This window comes from Haliotis asinina, chromosome 5, assembly GCF_037392515.1.
Source record: "Haliotis asinina isolate JCU_RB_2024 chromosome 5, JCU_Hal_asi_v2, whole genome shotgun sequence".
Lineage (NCBI taxonomy): Eukaryota > Metazoa > Mollusca > Gastropoda > Lepetellida > Haliotidae > Haliotis > Haliotis asinina.
The window spans coordinates 34,371,758-34,395,431 of NC_090284.1; the positions used below are offsets into that span (position 1 = coordinate 34,371,758).

The 23,674-nt window shown below is 40.8% G+C and overlaps 1 protein-coding gene across 2 annotated transcripts in view; it reads right to left on the reverse strand.

Annotated features, from left to right (window-relative positions):
• Positions 1–19,407, reverse strand: part of LOC137284152 (dual 3',5'-cyclic-AMP and -GMP phosphodiesterase 11-like) — a 112,016-nt gene extending 92,609 nt beyond the window's left edge. Inside the window, exon 1 of one of the 2 annotated variants that reach the window (XM_067815841.1) lies at positions 18,071–19,407. In XM_067815841.1, coding sequence (XP_067671942.1) covers positions 18,071–18,793 — 723 coding nt within the window. In that variant the 5' untranslated portion in view covers positions 18,794–19,407. The remainder of the gene's footprint in view (positions 1–18,070) is intronic. The other variant, XM_067815843.1, reaches the window with a different exon arrangement.
• Between the last annotated feature and the right edge of the window lie 4,267 nt (positions 19,408–23,674).

The window sequence follows — 23,674 nt, forward strand, 5'->3', positions numbered from 1 at the left end:
CATGATCTTAGAATACATTGTTTCTGATATCATGGTTGTTTCAGTTAAAACTTGTTCCAAACACAGGAGTTATATATCAGTATATCTTAATTCATTCACTAGCAGATTGTGAGAATATGTGTTTACAGCTACTTCCGGTCATGTTTGAAAGAGATTACTCACAGTAATTTTTATCAATTCATTTAAAACAATTTCCAGAAGAACAAGACAAATAGTCTTCTTTCCATATCATGTCATATCACAAAAATAGTTGAAAGTATAAAGCGCTAAATAATATCAGTTATTCTAATTTTTGGCCATCATATAAATATGGTTTAGGGAGATAAGTAATGAAGTATTCCGATATCCACCAATGTGTTTGTGTGTAAATGAAATGTGAAAGTGTCCCGATAACCAAGGATGGACTGTAGCTCAGTTCATGTTCCACTACAGCTGATCAATACTGGCTACAATTATAAGCCAGGATTAAGGGGGTTGATTAAATGCCTGTTTGAATACTTTGGTGGATCCAGTGAATAAATACCCCAGTTTTCATCTGCTGTATCTGTAGAGATAAAATATGATGATACCACATAACAATCAGTAAATATAACAGCCATGAGACAATCTTCAGTCCTAGTCTTCAGCAGACTTCGACATATTCCTGTTGTTATGCGAGTAACAAACCATTCTGACAAAAATACTGTTATTGAAACCATATATTTATCAAGTTCAGCATATATCCTAATCAATGATGGATGACTCTACAACAGAAATAGTGAGGAATGAGTGGGATTAAGCAAGATGACTTGCACTGAGCACTGCCACTGATGGAAGCACATACATGAAGTATGTGTCAGTGATAAGACCAGTCATGGTATCAGCTTCCTGTCACTACGCCATCCTTTTGCCACAGGACGCAGCAACTCACCTACATGGTGATGACTTTGTTGTTGAATTACATGCAAATCCAGTCACGATTTCATCAGGAGCATATTCTCAGTAGGTGGTTACTATAAAGTAAATATGAAAGCATAGGTATCTGGCACAATGCACATCAGCTACATTGTCAGTGGTACAGCATGGCCATTTCAAGCAGTATTCCACACATTTAGCTGGCAAAACCATGGACAACATACACACAACTTCCACACAGATCATCATATCAGTGACTAATCAGGTGAGAGTATCACTTTTACAACCTCGTGTGAGGCATGCAGACAAGGGCAGTGACCAGGTGCCATCCTCCTCACAAGTGCAGTCTTCCTCACAACAACTCTATGTCAATAGTAACTTGAAGTTGAAGATCAAGAAACACAATACATGGTTAACTCGGGTAGCTTAAACTCAGGCAAGTTTGTTTACATACATCCAACATGCACAGTTGAGTAAGTAAAGAATGTTTTGTGTGAAACATGAGTGTTATGACAGCAAGTCGAAGAAACATATTCAACAAACAGAATGTTCTCAGAACTGACTTAAAAAGTAATCAAATAATCACAGAAATGTGAAGTCTTGTTTCAGATTCAATAAAATTGTTCAGATGTGAATGTTAACAAATAGCAGATCAAATATAGGCATTTCATGTGTTTACTGGCCAAGGTTTAAATCCTGACCACGAGATAGAACAGTTTTGTTTAAAAGGCAGGTGAAGTAGGGAAGTAAACAGCAGAACAACTTCGGACAGGTTAAGTGTATAAACACATAACTTCCAACTCACAGTACGGCACCTACAAGTTGGCACAGTTCCCCTGCACACTAGTGTTATGGAAATATGGCCCTGAGCAAACGTAGGTTGAGCAATACACTACAGGCTTTACTTGATAAACATGTTGACTATACAACACTTGTATACAGCACACAGAATTAAGGTTTAGATGTCAGTGTGTTATATCGTCTGTGTGGGCCTCAATATAAATGGCATTAAGATAAACACACAAAAATAGTATGTCATCATGAAGGACAGCATTTGAGTTTTTAATCTGGAACAAATGTAACCTTTTTATGAGAGTTTCCATTACATTCTGACTTCATGATGTCTTCTATCTTATTCATGTGAGCAGACTTGGATGCCATAGTTCAAATACATGAAAATAATTTCCAAAGCTATACTTCATTTGAAACCAACATATTTAATATCTCACAGCTCAAGATGAGATTGTTCATGTATCTTGCGATCTTCAGAATACAATTATTACACCAAGTCTCCATTACAGAACCAATCATGGTAAGCCAAGTAGGTGACAATACATACTCATACAGTACCTACAGGCAAAGCTCCATACTAAACTTCTGTATTACTGATCAGATCAATCCTCTGAGTCACAATTTCATTTCATTGCTTCTGTAAAGGATTCCATGTCAGTGCTCAAAATATCCATCAAAGGAACATCTGTCCATCTCAGGTTACTAATCATGGCTCCTGCTGGATTACAGTGAAATCAATGACCGACCACCTGCAGAGCAGAGATGTGGCCACAAGTCTATAGTCCTTACACAGCACCAACCACCTGAGGATCAGGGACGTGGCCACAAGTCCTCTATAGTCAGCACACAGCACTGACCACCTGCAGAGCAGAGATGTGGCCACAAGTCTATAGTCATTACACAGCACCAACCACCTGAGGATCAGGGACGTGGCCACAAGTCCTCTATAGTCAGCACACAGCACTGACCACCTGCAGAGCAGAGTTGTGGCCACAAGTCTATAGTCATTACACAGCACCAACCACCTGAGGATCAGGGACGTGGCCACAAGTCCTCTATAGTCAGCACACGGCACTGACCACCTGCAGAGCAAAGAGGTGGCCACAAGACCTCCATAGTCAGCACATAGCACCAACCACCTGCACAGCAGAGAGGTGGCTGCAGAGCAGAGACATGGCTACACGTCCTCTATGTCAGCACACAGCACCAACCACCTGCAGAGCAGGGACGTGGCCACATGTCCTCTATAGTTAGCACACAGCACTGACCACCTGCAGAGCAGAAACATGGCCACAAGTCCTCTATAGTCAGCACACAGCACTGACCACCTGCAGAGCAGAGAGGTGGCTACAAGCCCTCCATAGTCAGCACACAGCACCAATCACCTGCAGAGGAGAGACATGGCCACAGGCCCTCCAAAGTCAGTACACAGCACTGACCACCTGCAGAGCAGAGAGGTGACCACAACCCCTCCATATTCAGCACACAGGACCCTTAGACCACAGACTGAAGTAACTTGTCTTCCTCATGACAGAAACTGTACCTTATACTTGCCTGGGTATATAATGAACAATTTCCCTCATACAACAGTGTGCAGCTAGACTTTTAAACTTACTGCAATCCTAAAGCCATGCTGGTGCCATTGTGCAAGTGACCAGTGTCAATAAAGGCCCCCTGAAGTGATACAATTCTCCTTTCAATACCAAGCAACATACATGAATATACATCAAGTTAATATCAGAATTATTCTCTATCACTGTGTTTTTTGTCTTCATGTTGCATGTGTTAACCTGCAGTACATCACTGCCTCAATCCACCACATAATACTCCTACTGATATTTATGGTGTAAAGTTAAACTCCAAATCCAAACAACCTTCATAATTGTGACCAAGATATCACTTTCCTGTCTGCCTCTCCTTTCCTTGTTTTTACCATTTTCCATGTTAACCACTGTAATTTACAATGTACTAAACTGTACATCCATGTTTACTGAAGAGTATTTCACCAAGCATTCAACTGTGCATCCATGTTTACTGAAGAGTATTTCACCGAGCATTCAACTGTACATCCCTGTTTACTGAAGTGTATTTCACCAAGCATTCAACCGCACATCCCTGTTTACTGAGTATTTCACCAAGCATTCAACTGTACATCCATGTTTACTGAAGAGTATTTTGCCAAGCATTCAACTGTACATCCATGTTTATTGAAGAGTATTTGACCAAGCATTCAACTGTACACCGTACATCCCTGTTTACTGAAGAGTGTTTCACCAAGCATTCAACCGCACATCCTTGCTTACTGAAGAGTATTTCACCAAGCATTCAATCGTACATCCATGTTTATTGAAGAGTATTTCACCGAGCATTCAACTGTACATCCCTGTTTACTGAAGAGTATTTTGCCGAGCATTCAACCATACATCCATGTTTATTGAAGAGTGTTTCACCAAGCATTCAATCATACATCCACGTTTATTGAAGAGTATTTCACCAAGCATTCAACTGTACATCCATGTTTACTGAAGAGTATTTCACCAAGCATTCAACTGTACATCTATGTTTACTGAAGAGTATTTCACCAAGCATTCAACTGTACACCATACATCCATGTTTACTGAAGAGTATTTCACCAAGCATTCAACTGTACACCGTACATCCCTGTTTACTGAAGAGTATTTCACCAAGCATTCAACTGTACATCCCTGTTTACTGAAGAGTATTTCACCAAGCATTCAACTGTATACCGTACATCCATGTTTACTGAAGAGTATTTCGACAAGGCATTCAACTGTACATCCATGTTTACTGAAGAGTATTTCACCAAGCATTCAACTGTACACCATACATCCCTGTTAACTGAAGAGTACTTCACCAAGCATTCAATCGTACATCCATGTTTACTGACGAGTATTTCACCAAGCATTCAACTGTACATCCATGTTTACTGACGAGTATTCAACTATATATTAGTGATATGTTTGACATTTACAAAAGCAAGTACAGTTAAATATACTGAAATATACTAAAAACACGAATTGACATTCATACTTTCTTAACTTACACAAATGTCAACATATACAGATGTAACTTGCAGATATGTTTTAAATAAACATCTGTGGATAACTTAATCATATAATGTTCAATCAACAACAATGTCAGTGACACAAGAATGACATCAAACACATTCGTCCACAACATTTTTCATGAATGTGATTGTGTTTACGAGAAATCTCAAAGTTTCAGGTTTAAGCATTGAAATTTATATAAGAGGTAGTTTCTGTGACTCAAACTCGAAATGGGCAAGAATATCAGCCTTTTATCCCTACATCCTCTCTATCAGAAGTAAAAAATCTTCAACAGAAGATGGCTTTAATGGCTTTCAGTACACATCGGTCTTTGAGTACCAGATAACCATATGTGGCCATATATATGAATTATATTTCATGTGTTGTAGTTGAACGAGGAGATTACGGAAGGAAAAACAGGCATATATTTTTACTTTTTTTACTGCCCTCTAAATATGGGTTAAGTTCTGTTTCACTTTTTGCTTTCTCCCACACTCATACCTGTCACCCAAAATAACATTTCACTGGTCATGAAAATGTGAAAATTTTTGGTCGGCATAGTTACAATGCAGCTGGAAAGTATCTCAGTGACGAATTCATAACTTGTCTTCTGTAACGTCAGCTGAGTAAGTGATAGGAAGCACCAAATTCAGCACATGTTTCAGAAATAAGCTCATCAATCATATCAAGAGTGGGGCATTAAGAGATGCTGACAATGCCAAGCACTACTGCAACAAGAGCTTGTTGAGCTGTTATCAGCTGTGGTATAGAAGGGTCTGCAGTCATGTAATGACTTCTGTGGAGTGGTTTCCCTCCATCACCAGCATATCTTCTTGAAGAACAAGTGGAATGTGAGCATTATCAACAATGACAAGTCAAACAACAAGGTCACGGCATGTCAGTGGCCTATTGAATCAGTACACTGATGTCACATCTCAGTCTTCACCTGGCTATATTCTCACTGGTTTGAATGTGAGAGCTTATGAGTGAGTGTATGCAGTACCACTTTAAACAGTTTACAAATCATTTTATGGTGTGACTGCTGACAATTAATAACTCTGATGCTTTTGGTGAAACCTATCATCACAGTGCTGACAAACCTAGAAACATCATCTGCTTGACCCAGGGTTTGAACCCACTAGACCAAGTGAGGGAGTGAGTTTAGTTTTACGCCGCACTCAGCAATATTCAAGCTATATAGCGGCAGTCTGTAAATAATCGTGTCTGGACCAGACAATCCAGTGATCAACAACATGAGCATCAATCTGCACAATTGGGAACCGATGACATTTGTCAACCAAGTCCGCGAGCCTGACCACCCGATCCTGTTAGTCGCTTCTTATGACAAGCATAGTCGCCTTTTATGGCAAACATAGGTTGCTGAAGGCCTATTCTACCCTGGGACCTTCACAGGCCCCACTAGACCAAGACAACCACTGTAATACAAACTGTGGCGCCTCAGGGCACTCTGTAGGAGAAAGAAACAATATACTAATTTCAGAATATGGTTCTAGCCAAAGAGTTCATAGTCTCAGTTTATATAAATTATAGTCATTGTCATCAAAATCTGAAAAACAAAGCCAGAACCAACAACTTAAATAACAAGTGTTTGCCACTAACATGGTCCCCCCCGTCGCAAATATATATCACATACTTACTGTTAGTATCTTTTGGTTATGCAAAAGATTACATGTCATGTCATGTAGTTTTTAGTAATGGTCTCTTTTCAGAACATTCTTCTAACTCTGAAGATATTTCAGGAATAAAGTAGATTTGAATGTAAAGATGCTAATGTACATATCCACGGTCAACAGTCAGTGTGTATTACGGTTGGGATGGGTCCATTACCCTATCCTACCCTGATACCTGTCATGTTAATTCCTCACATCAAATTTGTAAGAAATGGTAAGATATTCTTCAGTTCAGAGGCTAAGATTTCAAGTTTTTCAAAATTTTAACCATGAGTTATATTCAAAACAGGTGGCTATAAATTATGTCTAAATCTTGAAAGAAAATACAACATTTTAATCTTGAAACAATAACATATTACTCTGTGTGATCTATTAGTCCAATGATCATAACAGGTCTGGGTCCTGAGACAGATAGCCAGGTCAAACTCCGTACCTATCCGTCATGGGTACTCAGGTTACTCATCCCTGCCCTACATAGTGTGTACAATGAACAACATACCTATACTGTCTCCTTCTGCCCTTCACTGTCACACTAATGTCAGTTTATGATTACTGATGGCATTCTAATCACTAATTGCGATTTGCATGTCTGGCTGACTATTAGTGTGCATTAAGTTTGAAAAGTGGTCAAAGTGTTATGGCGACCTTGAAAATAAGGTCAAAGTCACACAAACTGACTGTAACTCCCCACAGAGGATGTAACCAAATCTGAGGACACTGAGTAAATTAACAGTTCATGAAATACCACCTTAACAAGAATCAGGACATAATGACAATGCTGAACACATAATTCCATTGCATTGCAGCAGGGGACAACTATTAGTTTAGCATAACGTGAAGTGCAATGAGATATGGTCGACCCTAAATAGGCCCCTATCACTACATACTAGCTATGTCTAGTTCAGGAAGATGTGAACAGCCCCAGCTGGTCCTCTATCAATACATACTAGCTATGTCTAGTTCAGGAAGATGTGAACAGCCCCAGCTGGTCCTCAAACAATACATACTAGCTATGTCTAGTTCAGGAAGATGTGAACAGCCCCAGCTGGTCCTCTATCAATACATACTAGCTAAGTCTAGTTCAGGGAGATGTGGACAGCCCCAGCCAGGCCTCTATCAGTACATACTAACTATGTCTACCCCAGGGAGATGTGGACAGCCCCAGCTAGGCCTCTATCAGTACATACTAACTATGTCTACTCCAGGGAGATGTGGACAGCCCCAGCTAGGCCTCTATCAGTACATACTAACTATGTCTACTCCAGGGAGATGTGGACAGCCCCAGCCAGGCCTCTACCAGTACATACTAACTATGTCTACCCCAGGGAGATGTGGACAGCCTCAGCTAGGCCTCTATCAGTACATACTAACTATGTCTACCCCAGGGAGATGTGGACAGCCCCAGCTAGGCCTCTATCAGTACATACTAACTATGTCTACTCCAGGGAGATGTGAACAGCCCCAGCCAGGCCTCTATCAGTACATACTATGTCTACTCCAGGGAGATGTGGACAGCCTCAGCTAGGCCTCTATCAGTACATACTAACTATGTCTACCCCAGGGAGATGTGGACAGCCCCAGCTAGGCCTCTATCAGTACATACTAACTATGTCTACTCCAGGGAGATGTGGACAGCCCCAGCTAGGCCTCTATCAGTACATACTAACTATGTCTACTCCAGGGAGATGTGGACAGCCCCAGCCAGGCCTCTACCAGTACATACTAACTATGTCTACCCCAGGGAGATGCGGACAGCCTCAGCTAGGCCTCTATCAGTACATACTAACTATGTCTACTCCAGGGAGATGTGGACAGCCCCAGCCAGGCCTCTACCAGTACATACTAACTATGTCTACCCCAGGGAGATGTGGACAGCCCCAGCCAGGCCTCTATCAGTACATACTATGTCTACTCCAGGGAGATGTGGACAGCCTCAGCTAGGCCTCTATCAGTACATACTAACTATGTCTACCCCAGGGAGATGTGGACAGCCCCAGCTAGGCCTCTATCAGTACATACTAACTATGTCTACTCCAGGGAGATGTGGACAGCCCCAGCTAGGCCTCTATCAGTACATACTAACTATGTCTACTCCAGGGAGATGTGGACAGCCCCAGCCAGGCCTCTACCAGTACATACTAACTATGTCTACCCCAGGGAGATGTGGACAGCCTCAGCTAGGCCTCTATCAGTACATACTAACTATGTCTACTCCAGGGAGATGTGGACAGCCCCAGCTAGGCCTCTATCAGTACATACTAACTATGTCTACTCCAGGGAGATGTGGACAGCCCCAGCCAGGCCTCTACCAGTACATACTAACTATGTCTACCCCAGGGAGATGTGGACAGCCTCAGCTAGGCCTCTATCAGTACATACTAACTATGTCTACTCCAGGGAGATGTGGACAGCCCCAGCTAGGCCTCTATCAGTACATACTAACTATGTCTACCCTAGGGAGATGTGGACAGCCCCAGCCAATCCTCCATCAGTACATAGTAGCTATGTCTAGTCCAGAGAGATGTGAACAGCCCTAACCAGACCTCTATCAGTACAGGGAATGTTATGCATCAATATCACTCTGATGTTCTACACTGAAGGAGAAGAAATAAGATAACTCACACATGGAAAGCTTCATTTTGCACAACTACCTGGCATGGTATAATGGTGGTACAGTCAGTGTTTATTCAATAGCAGTTTCTCTAGAAGTTGAGAGAGGTGCAGATAGCCTGTACAGATAACTCCCATACACAAGACAGGCATATGTTAGAGAAGTCTCAAGCCAAATGGAATCACACTGTGGCTGAAGTGTTTACCTTAAATCACATTCTGGAAGAAGGAAGTCCCATCTGTGAGTGAATGCAGGTACTTGAGCTAAAAACAATCCAATACCAACACCAATGTACACTGTCACAGAATTTCAGCATGGATAAAGAAGAACTGAAAGGCTGAACCATGATAAAACTTTGTTTTGCAGGGCTAGTGTGTTATGAATGTGTTACACATATTATGTCCACCTGACACTATAAAATATGCCTTATGGCGTACAGTAGTATAGCTCTGAGCATGACTGTATTCCTATGGTACATTCATCCATTCTTCAGTACCACTACCAACGCAAACCTATGCCTTGTCACTTCTGTCCACCTCACTACAACATAAGTTGCACACAACTCACAGATATCTCATCTTGGGATCCAGGATGGGGGATAAAAAAGTGATCAATACAACTACATTGTATAAACAATCTTAACTCCTTTCATGCAAAGGATATAATATCAAGATTATGAAATATGGTTTTTAACACTAAGAATTAGAAAGAAAACGTGCATGTTGACGTCCACCAACCTTTGAAGGAACACTAATGTCTGAGAAGAGTTCAAAGAAAGAGACAACAGTGTGTTGAAGAAAGGATGGAAACAGCACCACACAGGTGCTTCTCTGCACCCCTCCCTCATAACAAATAGAGAATGGTGGTAACATTTTGATCACAGTTTGCTAAACAACTTTTAATTCTAGGGCATAAATTCTGCAAAAACTTCACAGAGCTGGTCTAATGTTTTCATTATTATCAGCGTTTCATGGAGTATTTTATGTTTATTAATTTTCAAGATAGATTGCAATTCGTTGGTCCGCTATTGAGTCAAATAGAATTGTGACACATTCAATGAAGGCTGATTAATCTCTGTGGACCATTACAGAACAGGAGGTCCTGTTCCATGCATCCTATCTCAATAAGAAATGAACAGGTCCACTGATTGAAAACAAGGCTCATATAAAATGTATTCAAACAGCTACAGAATTTTGTCAGTTCCATGAACAAGGATGTTGTGTCGGTTTTCAGTGTGCTATCAGATGTTACTGGTTTACACGACAATGAATCTGGGGTTATTGTTGCTTGTCATGTGTCATGCTTATAAATGATTCTACATTCACTCTGCACTTTCTTCAAGGGTATAGTCATGCCTGGCCGTCAACATAAGCCAGAGTGTCAACCTCTTCACAGATTTTCTGGTGAATCTGTAATGGTGATGGGTGGCAGCATCAAGACGGCAGAGCAAACCCATCTCTATACTGGATAGGGAACAACATTGTGACATTCATTCTTGTGTATTCAGCATGTGGAACAACAAATTATCAGTGGTCTATATCAACACAACAACATCCATGCCAAGGCAAGCAGTGACACATAATCTTTCCTTCACTGAGTATGTCCAGGATATGTAGATACACTTTATAAGCCACCAACCATGCTGGCCATCCTGGAGTAGATGTAGCAAGGGAGTGTGATGGACTCCTTCAAGTTACTGTAAATCATGAAATTAATGCGAACATTTTATTAATGCGAAAAATGCGTCTGTACATGTGTCGCATTGTTAAAATGACGCATTTCAGTCTGGGGGTGTACTTTTGAATAAACGGAAATCTCTTCCTTTCATTGACACTACTTAATACCTATTGAAATTATTCATTGGCAAATTTTGTCACTAAGCAGAAGTGTTGACACTACACCAGACAACACAGGTCACTTCCTCATTACGGGTATCGCAGGTCAGTTATCACTGGTTACAATAATCACTGTCCATTGTTCAAAGTCATTGAGGCACATCAGCCAGACCGGACATTCTCCAGCCACGCAGGATCGTTTAGCGATCTTTGCTCACTTTTGCACTCGCGGCCTCCATCCATTTGGCATGTATTCGTAAATCCACAAGTCCTTTTTGGAACCAGTGAAATTGTCTGACACTTTGTTGGCATACCAATTAATAAATTGGTTCTTCATGGCCACCTTGAATTCACCATCAATTGTTGTCATAAGACAAGTAGTAGCAAGCAATCACGTGATCAAACATGGCAGTGTAATCAAAACATCGTCAGCTCCATTCCATTCAATGCTTAACAAGTTCAATTCAGGTAACTAGTGTGTGGTAAATGAAAAGAAAATGAACAACAAAGAATCAGGGTGTCGCATTTTCTGATCAACACAGCTTCCTGAGCTCGCATTAATTTCATGACGCATTTTAGACAAGACCTTTGGACTTGCATTAAATTCATGACGCATTAATTTCATGATCTACAGTACCATTTGGAAACTAAAAGATACTGGCAAACAAGGATAAAATGAACACAGACCTGACAACTGATCTGTATTAGCATGTATGAGTGCTGGTCACTTGCACTTGCCATTGTGAGCCCCATGTTTTACACGATCAGGTTCAACACCGATTATGTGAGACTCTAATCAGCAAGGGACCCATGACGATCTGGGGTAGAATAGGCCTTCAGCACCCTATGTTTGCCATAAATGGCAACTATGCTCGTTATAAGAGGTGACTAATGGGATCGGGTGGTCAGGTTCGCTAACTTGGTTGACACATGTCATCGGTTCCCAATTGCTCCGACCAATGCTCATGTGGTTGATTGTTGGATTGTCTGGTCCAGACTCGATTATTTACAGACCACCGCCATAGAGCTGGAATATTGCTGAGTGTGGCATAAAACTAAACTCACTCACTCACACTCACTTATGAGCAAGGCTTGTGCAAATGCATGCACACATTTCATCATAAATTATTGTATGTCCACTTGCCTCCATCTGCTCTACCTGTCACAAACTAAATGAGTTTCAGCATTACCATGCATCACCTACTTCTCTTAAACGCATTTTCTGTGCTGTCCAACCAATCCTTATTTGCCAGTACTAATTGATGTTTTACAAATCTTGGTGTTATTACATGTTGCTGAACCAAAGCTGCGAATTTTTAAATTTCCTGTCATAATCTAATCTACAAGATCATTGGCAGCCATTACATCTAAGGTAATACTCGACTGCAGGGTGTACTGTGTTCCTTGTTGGTTCATAACTATCAAGTCAGTTGTACCAGCAGGGTCAGGGCAATTCAGTTGTACCAGCAGGGTCAGGGCAAGTCAGTTGTACCAGCAGGGTCAGGGCAATTCAGTTGTACCAGCAGGGTCAAGGCAAGTTGGGTGTACCAGCAGGGTCAGGGCAATTCAGTTGTACCAGCAGGGTCAGGGCAAGTCAGTTGTACCAGCAGGGTCAGGGCAATTCAGTTGTACCAGCAGGGTCAGGGCAAGTTGGGTGTACCTGCAGGGTAAGGGCAATTCATTTGTACCAGCAGTGTCAGAGCAGGTACTACTTGCATGCCCTGATGCTGCTGGTGACCAGACTTTCCCAGACTCAGACTGACTGTCCTGGTGCTGCTGATACACTCACTCAACTGACATGTCTTGGTGCAGCTGAACACTAACTTGTGACTAAGTCAACTGAAGTGCCAAGGTGATCCTGATACAACTGACATGCCTTGGTGCTACTGACATGTCTTGGTGCTGCTCATGCACTCAGTCAACTGACATGCCCTGATACCGCTGTGTGAACCAGATAGAAACCAAGATCTGCTCATAGCTAATATTTCAAAGGTATGGCACAAGCTAATGGGAATCCAACTGACAAGCCATGTGTGGTAACATGATTCTTAAAGCCACCTTCCACATGGAAATTCTATTTCAGTGACCTTAGCCATAATTCTTCTATTTCTATTATTATGCTAATGCACACAAGCTGGCACATGTTGACATCCTTTCAGAGCTGTGTGGATTTGTATTTTGTTTTCAGCCTTCACAACAGGCTATATATATATCACAGCAAAACTCAATGCCAAAGTGTTCATTATGTACAGGCATGGTTCACTGTGTTCTTCCTATGTCAAAAGTTCCTTTCTTCTGTGCTAACACTCACAACACATTTGAAGAGAATTCCCAAATAACATGCATACGGACATCAATAATAAGGACAAAAAAATTAAATATCTGGGTCTCCGTCAATGTGTGTATATGAACATGGTTGGGAATTTGGAGTGTTATTTCTTCCTGTCTGACATACAGACATACATGCAGATTGCCAAATAATTACAGGATAACTGTACTGTGTTTGAAGAATTGGGAAGGTATACTGCTACTGGCTAGGGACCAGTTATCGCCATTTTTAAGCGGTTTTTAACAATTTGCTCCATTCTTTCTTCACAGAATGAAATAAAATAGATTGTGCTTTCCTTGCAACTAACAAGACCAATTATCGCCATTTCTGAAGTGTTTATGTTATTCATCTAATTTGACATGAACTTGGTAATATAACTATTGTGTTTCAAACCTTGACATATTGAAGAAATTTCATAATTGGAATTTGTTTCAAAAAAAGAAGTTTAAAAGAACTAAACTTGCTTTCATATTGTGAATGTTGATGGATGCTGATATAAACTGATGGGACTATGGAGATGTCACCGCGGGGTTTAAGTTACCAAACTTGACATTTTGAGTGTTTGTTTGCAGTTTTGGCAATGTATGTTTTCTCGGGGGGGGAAAACGTAAAGATAAAGGTGAAAATTTACAGTTATAATTTGTCAGTATTGTCTGTGTGGTATCTGTCGAGGCCATAAAACGGAGATGGAAATTCGGGTCAATTCAAAGTTAAGTGACTGACTATTAGCATTATGGGTATGTTCAGACACATTAAAATCTGCACTTTTTGTGGACTGAATTGTCAAGTCGGAGATTATAGATTCACAACACAGCCAGAATGATTTTCATTCAATTCTCAGCATTTATGAAATGTCATGTCAAAACATTAATGGTCACGTGACAGCCCCCGCTCTCCGCGATGTGTTTGGGTCTCGTCTTCCGGGGGATTCATATTTGTAATGTCTACAATGTAAAATACTCAAAGTAATTTTAACTCTTGTAACCTGTTGTTTTTTGGATGTGTCAATATGTGGAATACTATGGAAGTACAAGGAAAGCTGTCTGCGCAAGCGCTACAGCCAGGTGTTGGCGATAATTGGTATGCAGCGATAACTGGTCGTTAGCCAGTAGTTATATAGCTGCAAATTTAGTTATATCAGCAAATGATACAACATTAATTTTGTTGCTATATAACCACCGGCACATGTCCCTAGTAATTCATCAAACACAGTACAGTTATCCCCATTCAATTTCAACTCAATTTCACTGGGTTTTTTCCTGAAAGAGATTCATTATTTTAACCAGGTCGAAGTTTGGCAAACTTACACCATCACCACAAAAAGTAGTTCCCTTTTCCAACATGTTTATCATGCAAACGCCCTCTAGTTATCAGAAATGCATGTGCCACTGCAAATGACAGTAACCTGCTGATTCCTTAATGAAGGGTCATTATCAGTTCTGTTGTCAAATGGCGTCACAGCAGGTGATATCATGTTCAAAAATGACATCATAAATCTTGTTCATGATCTAACAGCATTGGTTCAACAGTACATTGTGAGTTGTTTAAATCAAACTTACAATTAAATTTATGATGCTGTTTTGTCTTTTTTTTTAAAAAAAATTCATCAGTTTTAGTGGGATAAGGGAGTTAATTGACCTAGGGCTTCCGCACATAATAATGCCCTGAAAACAGCGCTACAATATAGTGTAGGAATACATTCAAGGGTTTTGGTGAATCGGTTTTCAAATTGCGAGTATGCATGTTGAATATGCGATCAGAAATTTATAGCACTTACCACTCAGAACTTGTGTTGCATGCATATTAAGATGAATTAGAATACTATTAAACAGTTGTATTCAGGGTGCAAATACAAAAACTGTCACTAGTCACTGCTAGGTGGGTTTCCCTTTACAAAAGTATCTCCTTTAAATACTATCTGAACAAGAGCAAGGAGAAAGAGTTACAGGAACAATTCAAGCTTTGAACTAGGTAGGACTGTAATTACTTCATGCAGCCCCCTAGTCTGATGTGTGTACAAACAGCCATAGCCAATACTGGAATAGTGTGCCAGAGAATTACTGATGACATAGTGGGCCAATGAGTTCTACTTGAATGAACTAGGGTATGTCATAAATATACTGTGTATTCAGACTAGGTGGGATTGTCATATCACACAACACATGTGAAAGTGAAATGTGACAAACACTCTGAATGTAAACACATCACAGTCAACATTTAGTATCATGACACTTGTGTCTTTGTGAATGTCTGTGATCAAACGCCAGATAAATTACATCCTTGTCAATCATTTGTACATATCCCCAGGAAACTGATCCCGTCTATTCCAGCTGGTGCTGACACAGAGACTGGCTCTGCAAGACATAGGGAATGAATGCAGTGTCCTGCATATACCATAGCAAAACTCATACGAGTGCTCATGCTTGTTGTGTGTGGCAGATGGTCCACAATAAAAACATGAATAAAAGATGGCATTTCATGATTCCTGCAGGCAGCTGTTTGTCATGTTACTCATCAATACATACAAGCTAATGTGTTTGTGCCCACCTAACTAGAGAAGTCTTCATTCTATATGGAGGGTCTTAATGAGGACATGTCATTCATTTCACCATGGCAATCAACAGCTGAATTGTTTTAGATCTGTTAAATTTGAATCTTTTTATCTTCATTATCCATAAAGAACTGAATGCTCAAATGTTATAAACACTATCCCCATTTCGTTTTCTGATTGTGGGTCATGTCCTGTCAGTACTAGATATTCCCACGCCTATCATCATCTTTGACTGTACAGTGAACAAATTCACTGTTACTGCAAAAGTGGAAACTTACTGTATCTTAATACAGCTGTAGAAATCTAGTCTTGCATGGGCTCTCTTGGCTATATTTACTTCAGGGTCTGACAGTCTAGTAACTTAAGTGAACTGCTCAGTTTCACTTCTGGACTTGGCAGATCTCTGGCGCTCATAATATGTGTAAGCATTTGAACAACAGTGTCATGGGAACACTGGAACCCCTTTGACATTCGATTATCTGGCCTAACTGCCATAGGCATATAACATTTTAACAAGAACAATATATACTGAATAGCAAAAGAAACCCAAGTTTCAAACAAAATGAAATCTCATAAAATAAGCAATCATGTTTATGTCATCTATTTGAGAACTTGACAAAACAAAAAGAGTTTTGTTTCTTTTACCAGTAGGTAGATTCAAAGTGATAGTATTACTCTCCGTAATGAAGGCACACATACATTTTACTACACACAGGTTCAGTTGTGCAAAGCAACAAGTTCATTTAAGTTCATTTATTGTATCTGTAGTTAAATCAGTAAAGTACAAAATTCTACTTGCATGTGTAGTACCACAGTGAGAGCTGTATGGTTTGTCATTTCCACAAGCATGAACAATCACAACTTATAGGTCGTATGCAACGTTAAACACAACTCTGCAGATTCTCATACCTTTCGCTATGCACTTACCGAAACAAATCATCAAAAATGCCAATTCAACCTAAAGTTGATGAAAAAAAGCCCGCAAAATCAGAGTTCAAACGATTCATAAATTTTCCCCTTGCGTTGGGGGAAAAGTGGTTTCAACAGCTATGCTGCACTGCGCTCATAACGTATGCACAGTGAATAGGTTCGCAGAGCTTGAAACAGTATGCTTTCCCGGAGTATGAGGTCGTGAGCAGTAGGTTAATATTGGTTGTGTACACAAACAAGTAAATAATCTACTCATTACATCAAGGGAAAAAAAAATACATGTTGATTGTGATAAGCAGATTCAATGTCTGGTTTATTGACACATATATGCCTTCCTGTCTGGCTGCTAATGACAATATGCAATGCACAACTTCAATCACTGACCACATGCAATTAACAGCTATCAAGCTTATACGCCATAAACAATGAGCCGGCTAAGCACTATCGGCAAAATGAACCAGTGGCCAATGAAAAAGCTGTGTTACACTTGAGTGCCTGCTCACTGGCACTGACTGGGTTCGGTATCACAGTCACTTCATAAACCCAAGCACAAAATATTGCACTTTTGATTTGCGATTATACACTTATAATTTTGTTTATTTGTTTTTTCTTAATCACCATTGTATGTTATATATCATGTATAAGTGATAACTATGTTTTAATTATGTTGGATTTTTTGGTTGCATGTAAGCTTTAACAAAGAGTGGGCTCATATGGAAACCTGATGAGAGCTTGTCACTATCTTTTCTAGATTGGTTGACCAAAACACTGGGTTGGCTTCGGAAAAGTGTGCTGGAACAGAAGAAAAACTTTCTCATGTACCCATCAACACAACTGTGATCTAGTGGTAAGCAAGCTGAACTAGCAAATTGCTGAATTACAAATAATATTTCGCTCATGAACCTGGAAAAAAGTGTAGGCAGATATAGACATCATCTGTAGACAAATAAATTGCCTTTTCATGCTGTCTAGCTGGAAAAGCCCTGTTCAGTAATGCTTAAGTCATGACAGTTAGTCATGTCTCTTGTCAGATGTCATTTTGCTAATTGATACAAACATAACCAACATGTGCTAAATGCACATTTTTACATGACATGAAAGAGCACAAATAAACGATAGCTGCAGTCACTAACAAATGAATATGTAGAGCGTTCCAGGTGAAAGCTAACACAATCACGCTGTTTCACACACACACGTCCTGGCAGTATTAACTGGACGCCACACTGACCATGGACGAGTGGCCAGCGTATCACAGATCGCTTAAACTATAATTAGCAAGATTACTGCCTCATATTGATGTCACGTTAGCAGGCTTCCTCCCGCTGCGTTTGTTTTAGATAACGTTCTAATTAAATCTGTGGCTACCTACCTCATACGCGTCAGGGATGTTGACAACCTCGCCGGTCAAACCCACATAGCCGACGACACCCGTACCCCACGGGATGCGAATCTCTTCCTGTCTCTCACATATTTCCTCGTACGTGGAGTCGCTACTCACATCAAATAGTTTTGATACCAACCACTTTTCGTTGGTGCCCTTTCCCTGAACCAGAAACAGTGAGCACCTGTCAGCATTTAACAAAATGCAGACGTTAAGAAGAATCTTATAGCACAAACTTGTAACGTCTAAATCATTACAAATGTCAATGACCAACTCATACATGAGCTCCTTTTCGTCAAGAGCTTTCAGTTCACTCATAGATTTCCGGGTTTTCCCCTGCCATGACCCCGTTGATGATGACGGGCCAAGGAAAGTAGGAGTCCCATCGACAGTCGATATGATCGGCTTCAGGATGCCCCCCTTGTCAAATTCCTGAGCTGAGATTTTTCTCACTGGGGTATTAGCACCTGAACTTGGTTTGGAGTTGGATCCACTGGACGAACTAAGACTGTCCGACTGCAGGTGGAGTCCGCTATGACTGAAGGAATGGGCAATTAGCCACCCGTCAACCATGCTGCGCTTCGCTTTCCGTGCAAAATAGTCATGTACAAACTCGGTGTGTTCGTCCATCCACTTTTCCATACGTTCGTATTCCTCCCTGTTTTCGGGAGACAGCCCCACCTCTGCCTCCCCCTCCCCTGTAGTGGCCATGCTACTACCTCTACTCGCCCCCCGCTTGGTCCATACTGCAGAACGGGTAGGGTACACACGGCTGGCTGATTGGGAGTTTTCACGGTTTGAATCCAGTTTGGCTTTCTTGCGAGTGACAGCTTAGCTGCTACAGTGATGTGTATATTTGAATAGGTAATGAAGCAGTCGCTTTCAATCGATCGTCAATTACAAATGTTTGTTGTTGCTTACATGCACGTCAGTCGACATTACCTACCGCCTTCGATCTGCAGGCGGAAGAAGCAAGCTATGGAGAGTTGCTTGCAAGGAATGGTAACTAGCCGCTTCACACCCCCAACGCGCATAACTGGGAAAGGGAACTCCTTTCACCCCTCGTCAACTAAGCGCTGTTTCTTAGCCGATAACCAACGGCACTTCACCGTAATAACAATCCATCTCTCATTGTGAGCCAAACGCCACCCTCTGAATGGCTTGTGGGCGCGCTAATAAGGTAAATCCAACTTAATAAGCACTAGCACACCAGTGGTGCCCCAGCCCACGTTATCATCTCTCGCGAACAAGGTAAACTTTTTGTCAGTTCTGGCGTGGAGGCCAGCGTTAGCAAAACTTACACATTTTGCCTTGATACGACAATTGCGGTTGGTTGGCCTACTTCGCCGAGATTCGTAACGAATAACGCCATTGGAAAAGACGCAGTCACATGGTACAAACACTGGTTGCAAGGAAGCTCATGTTGGTTTCACATGGTGATCGCTCGCCTTAGCTGACAGGCTGTATGGAATCACGGAGTGGCTTAACGAGCTGGGGTTCACCACCGCCACGCTGCATAGTATGAAATCATCTTATTTTAGATCCAATTTGATAGTATTCCTTTGGAAGGTATACCTATACCCTTCAACCACAGGTGTCAATATAACAGGTGTGAAATCCAGCAGACATAGATTTGACAACGCGGTGGACGCTATAACTCAATATTAGGCATAATCAGACAATAAATTGTCTCGGACTTAATATTGTATTGACATTTAAAATGAATAATATAAACATTTATAGCCGTTACCATACTTTCGATCCTATATTGGATGTGTTTGTGAAAAAAGGAACAATAACAAAGATGATCATTTATTCAACATTGCATTATCACCGGCGATATTGACAGTTACGAGTTCAATACGAGTTGTCTCCCGTGGTCACGCTGTATGGCTTCACGTTTATCAAATACTTTCAACCTTAATTTGATAGAAAAAAAAATTTAAAGTAGAAGAAGAAATCATATCACTTGATGACTGCAGTGCATAGAGAGAACACATAAAAAAACATGTCACACGTCGAATTGGAGGTAATACAACTTATGTACTATTGTGCTATAGTGTTCTGTATTCTGTATGCTCTGTGAGTCATACACATTATGTTTTCCACGACTGGTTGTTACATGGCTCGAAGCATGGGCAGCATCTTCCACGTGTATTTATACCCCATTCACGTAAGGCAAACCGTTTAACACGTTTAACGTTAGCCTGTCGTACAGACCCTGAAGCAAAGGTATCCAGAAAAGCCCATGCAAGTCTAGAAAATGTGGCAAGTCTAGATTCCCCTAGCTTCGAAAATATGGAAAGTCTCAGGGCTCCATTTGAAATGTGTTTATTTCAGAGACTAGTTGTTAGTCTAGATTAACATGACAGTACCTTACTAACACCTGAATCGCTACCTGGTGCCATTACAAACTTTACAATTACAGAAAATGCCTGCACCAAACTTATCTTCTGTTTGCCAGTATCAATATACATAATTTTGAGCGAGTTTCGTATGACACACTTGCTCTAGTGTAACAATTTCTATATTGTCCGTTTTACATTTGTGTAACAAAGCATGGAAAACAAGTGTGGCAGCCGTCTTAACTGACGTCACGTTTAATTGTTTAATGACGTCACAGACAAAGAAATACAGAAACAGTGCTTCCTAGAGAAACGATATGACACATGACAGTGGTTCACGATAATATATGGGAAGTACACATTGACCGATCTTCTATTTCTAAGTATCTATTTTGCACGACCCTCTGTAAACCGCACCACTAATGGAAGAATTGTGAATGCTGTCACTTCAACTGCATGGTGGCGTTAGATTTAAACATAACAGAATGTATATCTGAAGAATGTTTCTTGTTTTATGCCGCACGTGTGCAGTCGCGTCTTAACCAGACAAATGAGATACGGTGAAGCACGGTCCACCAAAAAGTCACTGAGACTGACCAGCCGGTTCGTTTATTCGCATATGTTGCTAAACCCAAATCCCTTGTGTGATGGTGTATTTCAGAAACGTTAGGCCACTGACAATTACAGTGTTCAGTCCCGTATTCATAAAAGCTAAAACAAAATAATGAAAACTTTCCCTGACATGTTTCATTTCATCATTAGGAGAAATGAACTTACACTGTTTATCACCTCCTGTAACACATACGCTCACCCATATCGTACATGTTATAAGTACTCGTATGTAAATTACTGAATTATCATTACATGTCATGTAAATTCGTTGCATTCATCCTCCGTATAACCAGGGGAAAAATTAAATTACATGTACACAAAATATATTACACAAAACAATCTATTCGTCCATCTTAAAATGGGCTGCATGTGTTGCCACTTCCAAGTCGACTGACCTGCATCAGATTGACAGAACAAGAAATGTAGCTGAAATATGCACAGTAGTGTTAGTCGCACATATACGCAAGTCTCTATACTACCGTCCAAGGCTGCATCCTTGTAGACCAACCTCGGTGTATCAGACGGCTGCACAGTCCGCGTGATTCGGACCGTCGCTCCTGAAATTATATTTGATGATAGATAATGATTATAAAACGTAGCCCAAAGACTTCGTTCACTCTTCATTTTCTCCCCTGAAACTGCAACCATCTAGAAGTTCTATCTATTTTATACCTGCAGGGGGCGTATTGTATCAGGGGTACTCTACGTAGTCTCCCTGATTGTATGTAGGTTTGTTTCTGAGTCTGTGCGACAGGCTACCTGCTTCAGTTTGAACACACGGTGTCTGCGAGACCGGTGAGTGAGTGAGTTTAGTTTTACGCCGCACTCAACAATATTCCAGCTATATGGCGGCGGTCTGTAAATAATCGAGTCTGGACCAGACAATCCAGTGATCAACAACATGAGCATCGATCTGCGCAATTGGGAACCGATGACATGTGTCAACCAAGTCGGCGAGCCTGACCACCCGATCCCGTTAGTCGCCTCTTACGACAAGCTGAGTCACCTTTTATGGCAAGCATGGGTTCCTGAAGGCCTAATCTACCCCGGGACCTTCACGGGTCCTGCGAGACCGGACGCCATAAACGACGATCTATATGTTGTTCTATCCTGTCAATTTTGGTTCAACGACACCGCGTTGTTAGGAACATCCACATAAAGCAGATATGTTGAAAAAAAACGAGTCGCAAAAGCAGAGCACCAAAGTATCTAAGATATACCCTTATGCTTTCTTCTACCTGGTTTTCTTTGTGTACCACTATTTCGCCACTAGTGAAACTAGATTCCAGAATAGTTACATCACGGGAATGTTGACACATGATCAAAAGAAGACGTTGGTGAACTTGTACTGATGAAAAAATTGTATATTGAATATCTTACTTTTATGGTGTGTGTGCGTGCGATCATGCGTGTGTACTGTGTTTTCTGTCATATAGATATTCATTACACGTGCGCTGTTCCCCGTTGTTGACGAGATCCTAATCAATATAACTGTCTATGACATATGACTTCTCTATTCAGTGGCGGATAGTCTGGTCGGGGCATATCAAACTCTGTTTTGAAACCTATCGTTCGAGCGAAAGCAAGTGTCGAAACGAGTTCTGATTTGCCGCGACTAGGCCGTGCAACCCGATACAGCGCCGTCGTCCATATGGATGCTGTATTGTCTCGGTATTTGTTTGTACGTTTTCAACATCCGCCACATTACAATTTCACGTTTGGTATAGGCAACCATGATATGGTTCCACGAGCTCTGGCAGACAAGAATCACAATTGCTATTCAGAAGAGGTTCAAACATGTCTTCCGTCATCGGGATGTTACAGCGCCAGACACCACCTTCAGTGTGACTGTTTCATTGTATCACATCTGCTAATAAAACGTCAGTTTTTCCACGGTTTTTCTATTTTGTAGTTGTCTACAGTAGGCCATATGTATCAAATAAAGTTGTCGCCAGAGCACCCCGTTGGTAGATATAGTCGCTCTAAAATCGCATCAGTATCCACATGAGCCAGTTTATTGTCTTACATGCTGCCGACTACCTCTGTGTAAAACGTAACAGCCCAAAATAAGTTTTATATTTTAAGTTGAAATGCGACAAGTACACAAGATTTCGAACAGATATGTTTCCTGGGAACCAAGAGTTAACTGAAACGTAGCTTCGTCACTGCCGTATAACATACACACACGTAATACCCTCACCTTACTTCGTTTGTAAAGTCAGAAAACTGCTGATTATAGTTTACACATGTCTAAAACAAACCCAGAAGGGCTTTTGCCAAACGAATAAGTTACCATCGGGTGTATTGCTCATTATCTACGTATGTACAAATTTTAAATTTACCGGAGAAATTATAGTTAAATCACACGTTATTTGCACAGTCGGTTACCAGCTAAAAGTACACAGCAAGAAGATTTTTAACGAGGTTGGATACAGAATATGAAAAATGTCAAGAAACTATTAAATTTCGTATCATTTTGTAGAAAACATGTGTTCATTATGTAATAAAAACATCAAGTCACCACGGTTTGTGTTTGACAAGTGGCGCCCCCTTGTTGGACCGTCTGTAAAAAGTAATACCAGTATGTCAAAAACTTTTCTCTTAAAAGTAAATTGTGTTTATTATGTGCGGTATG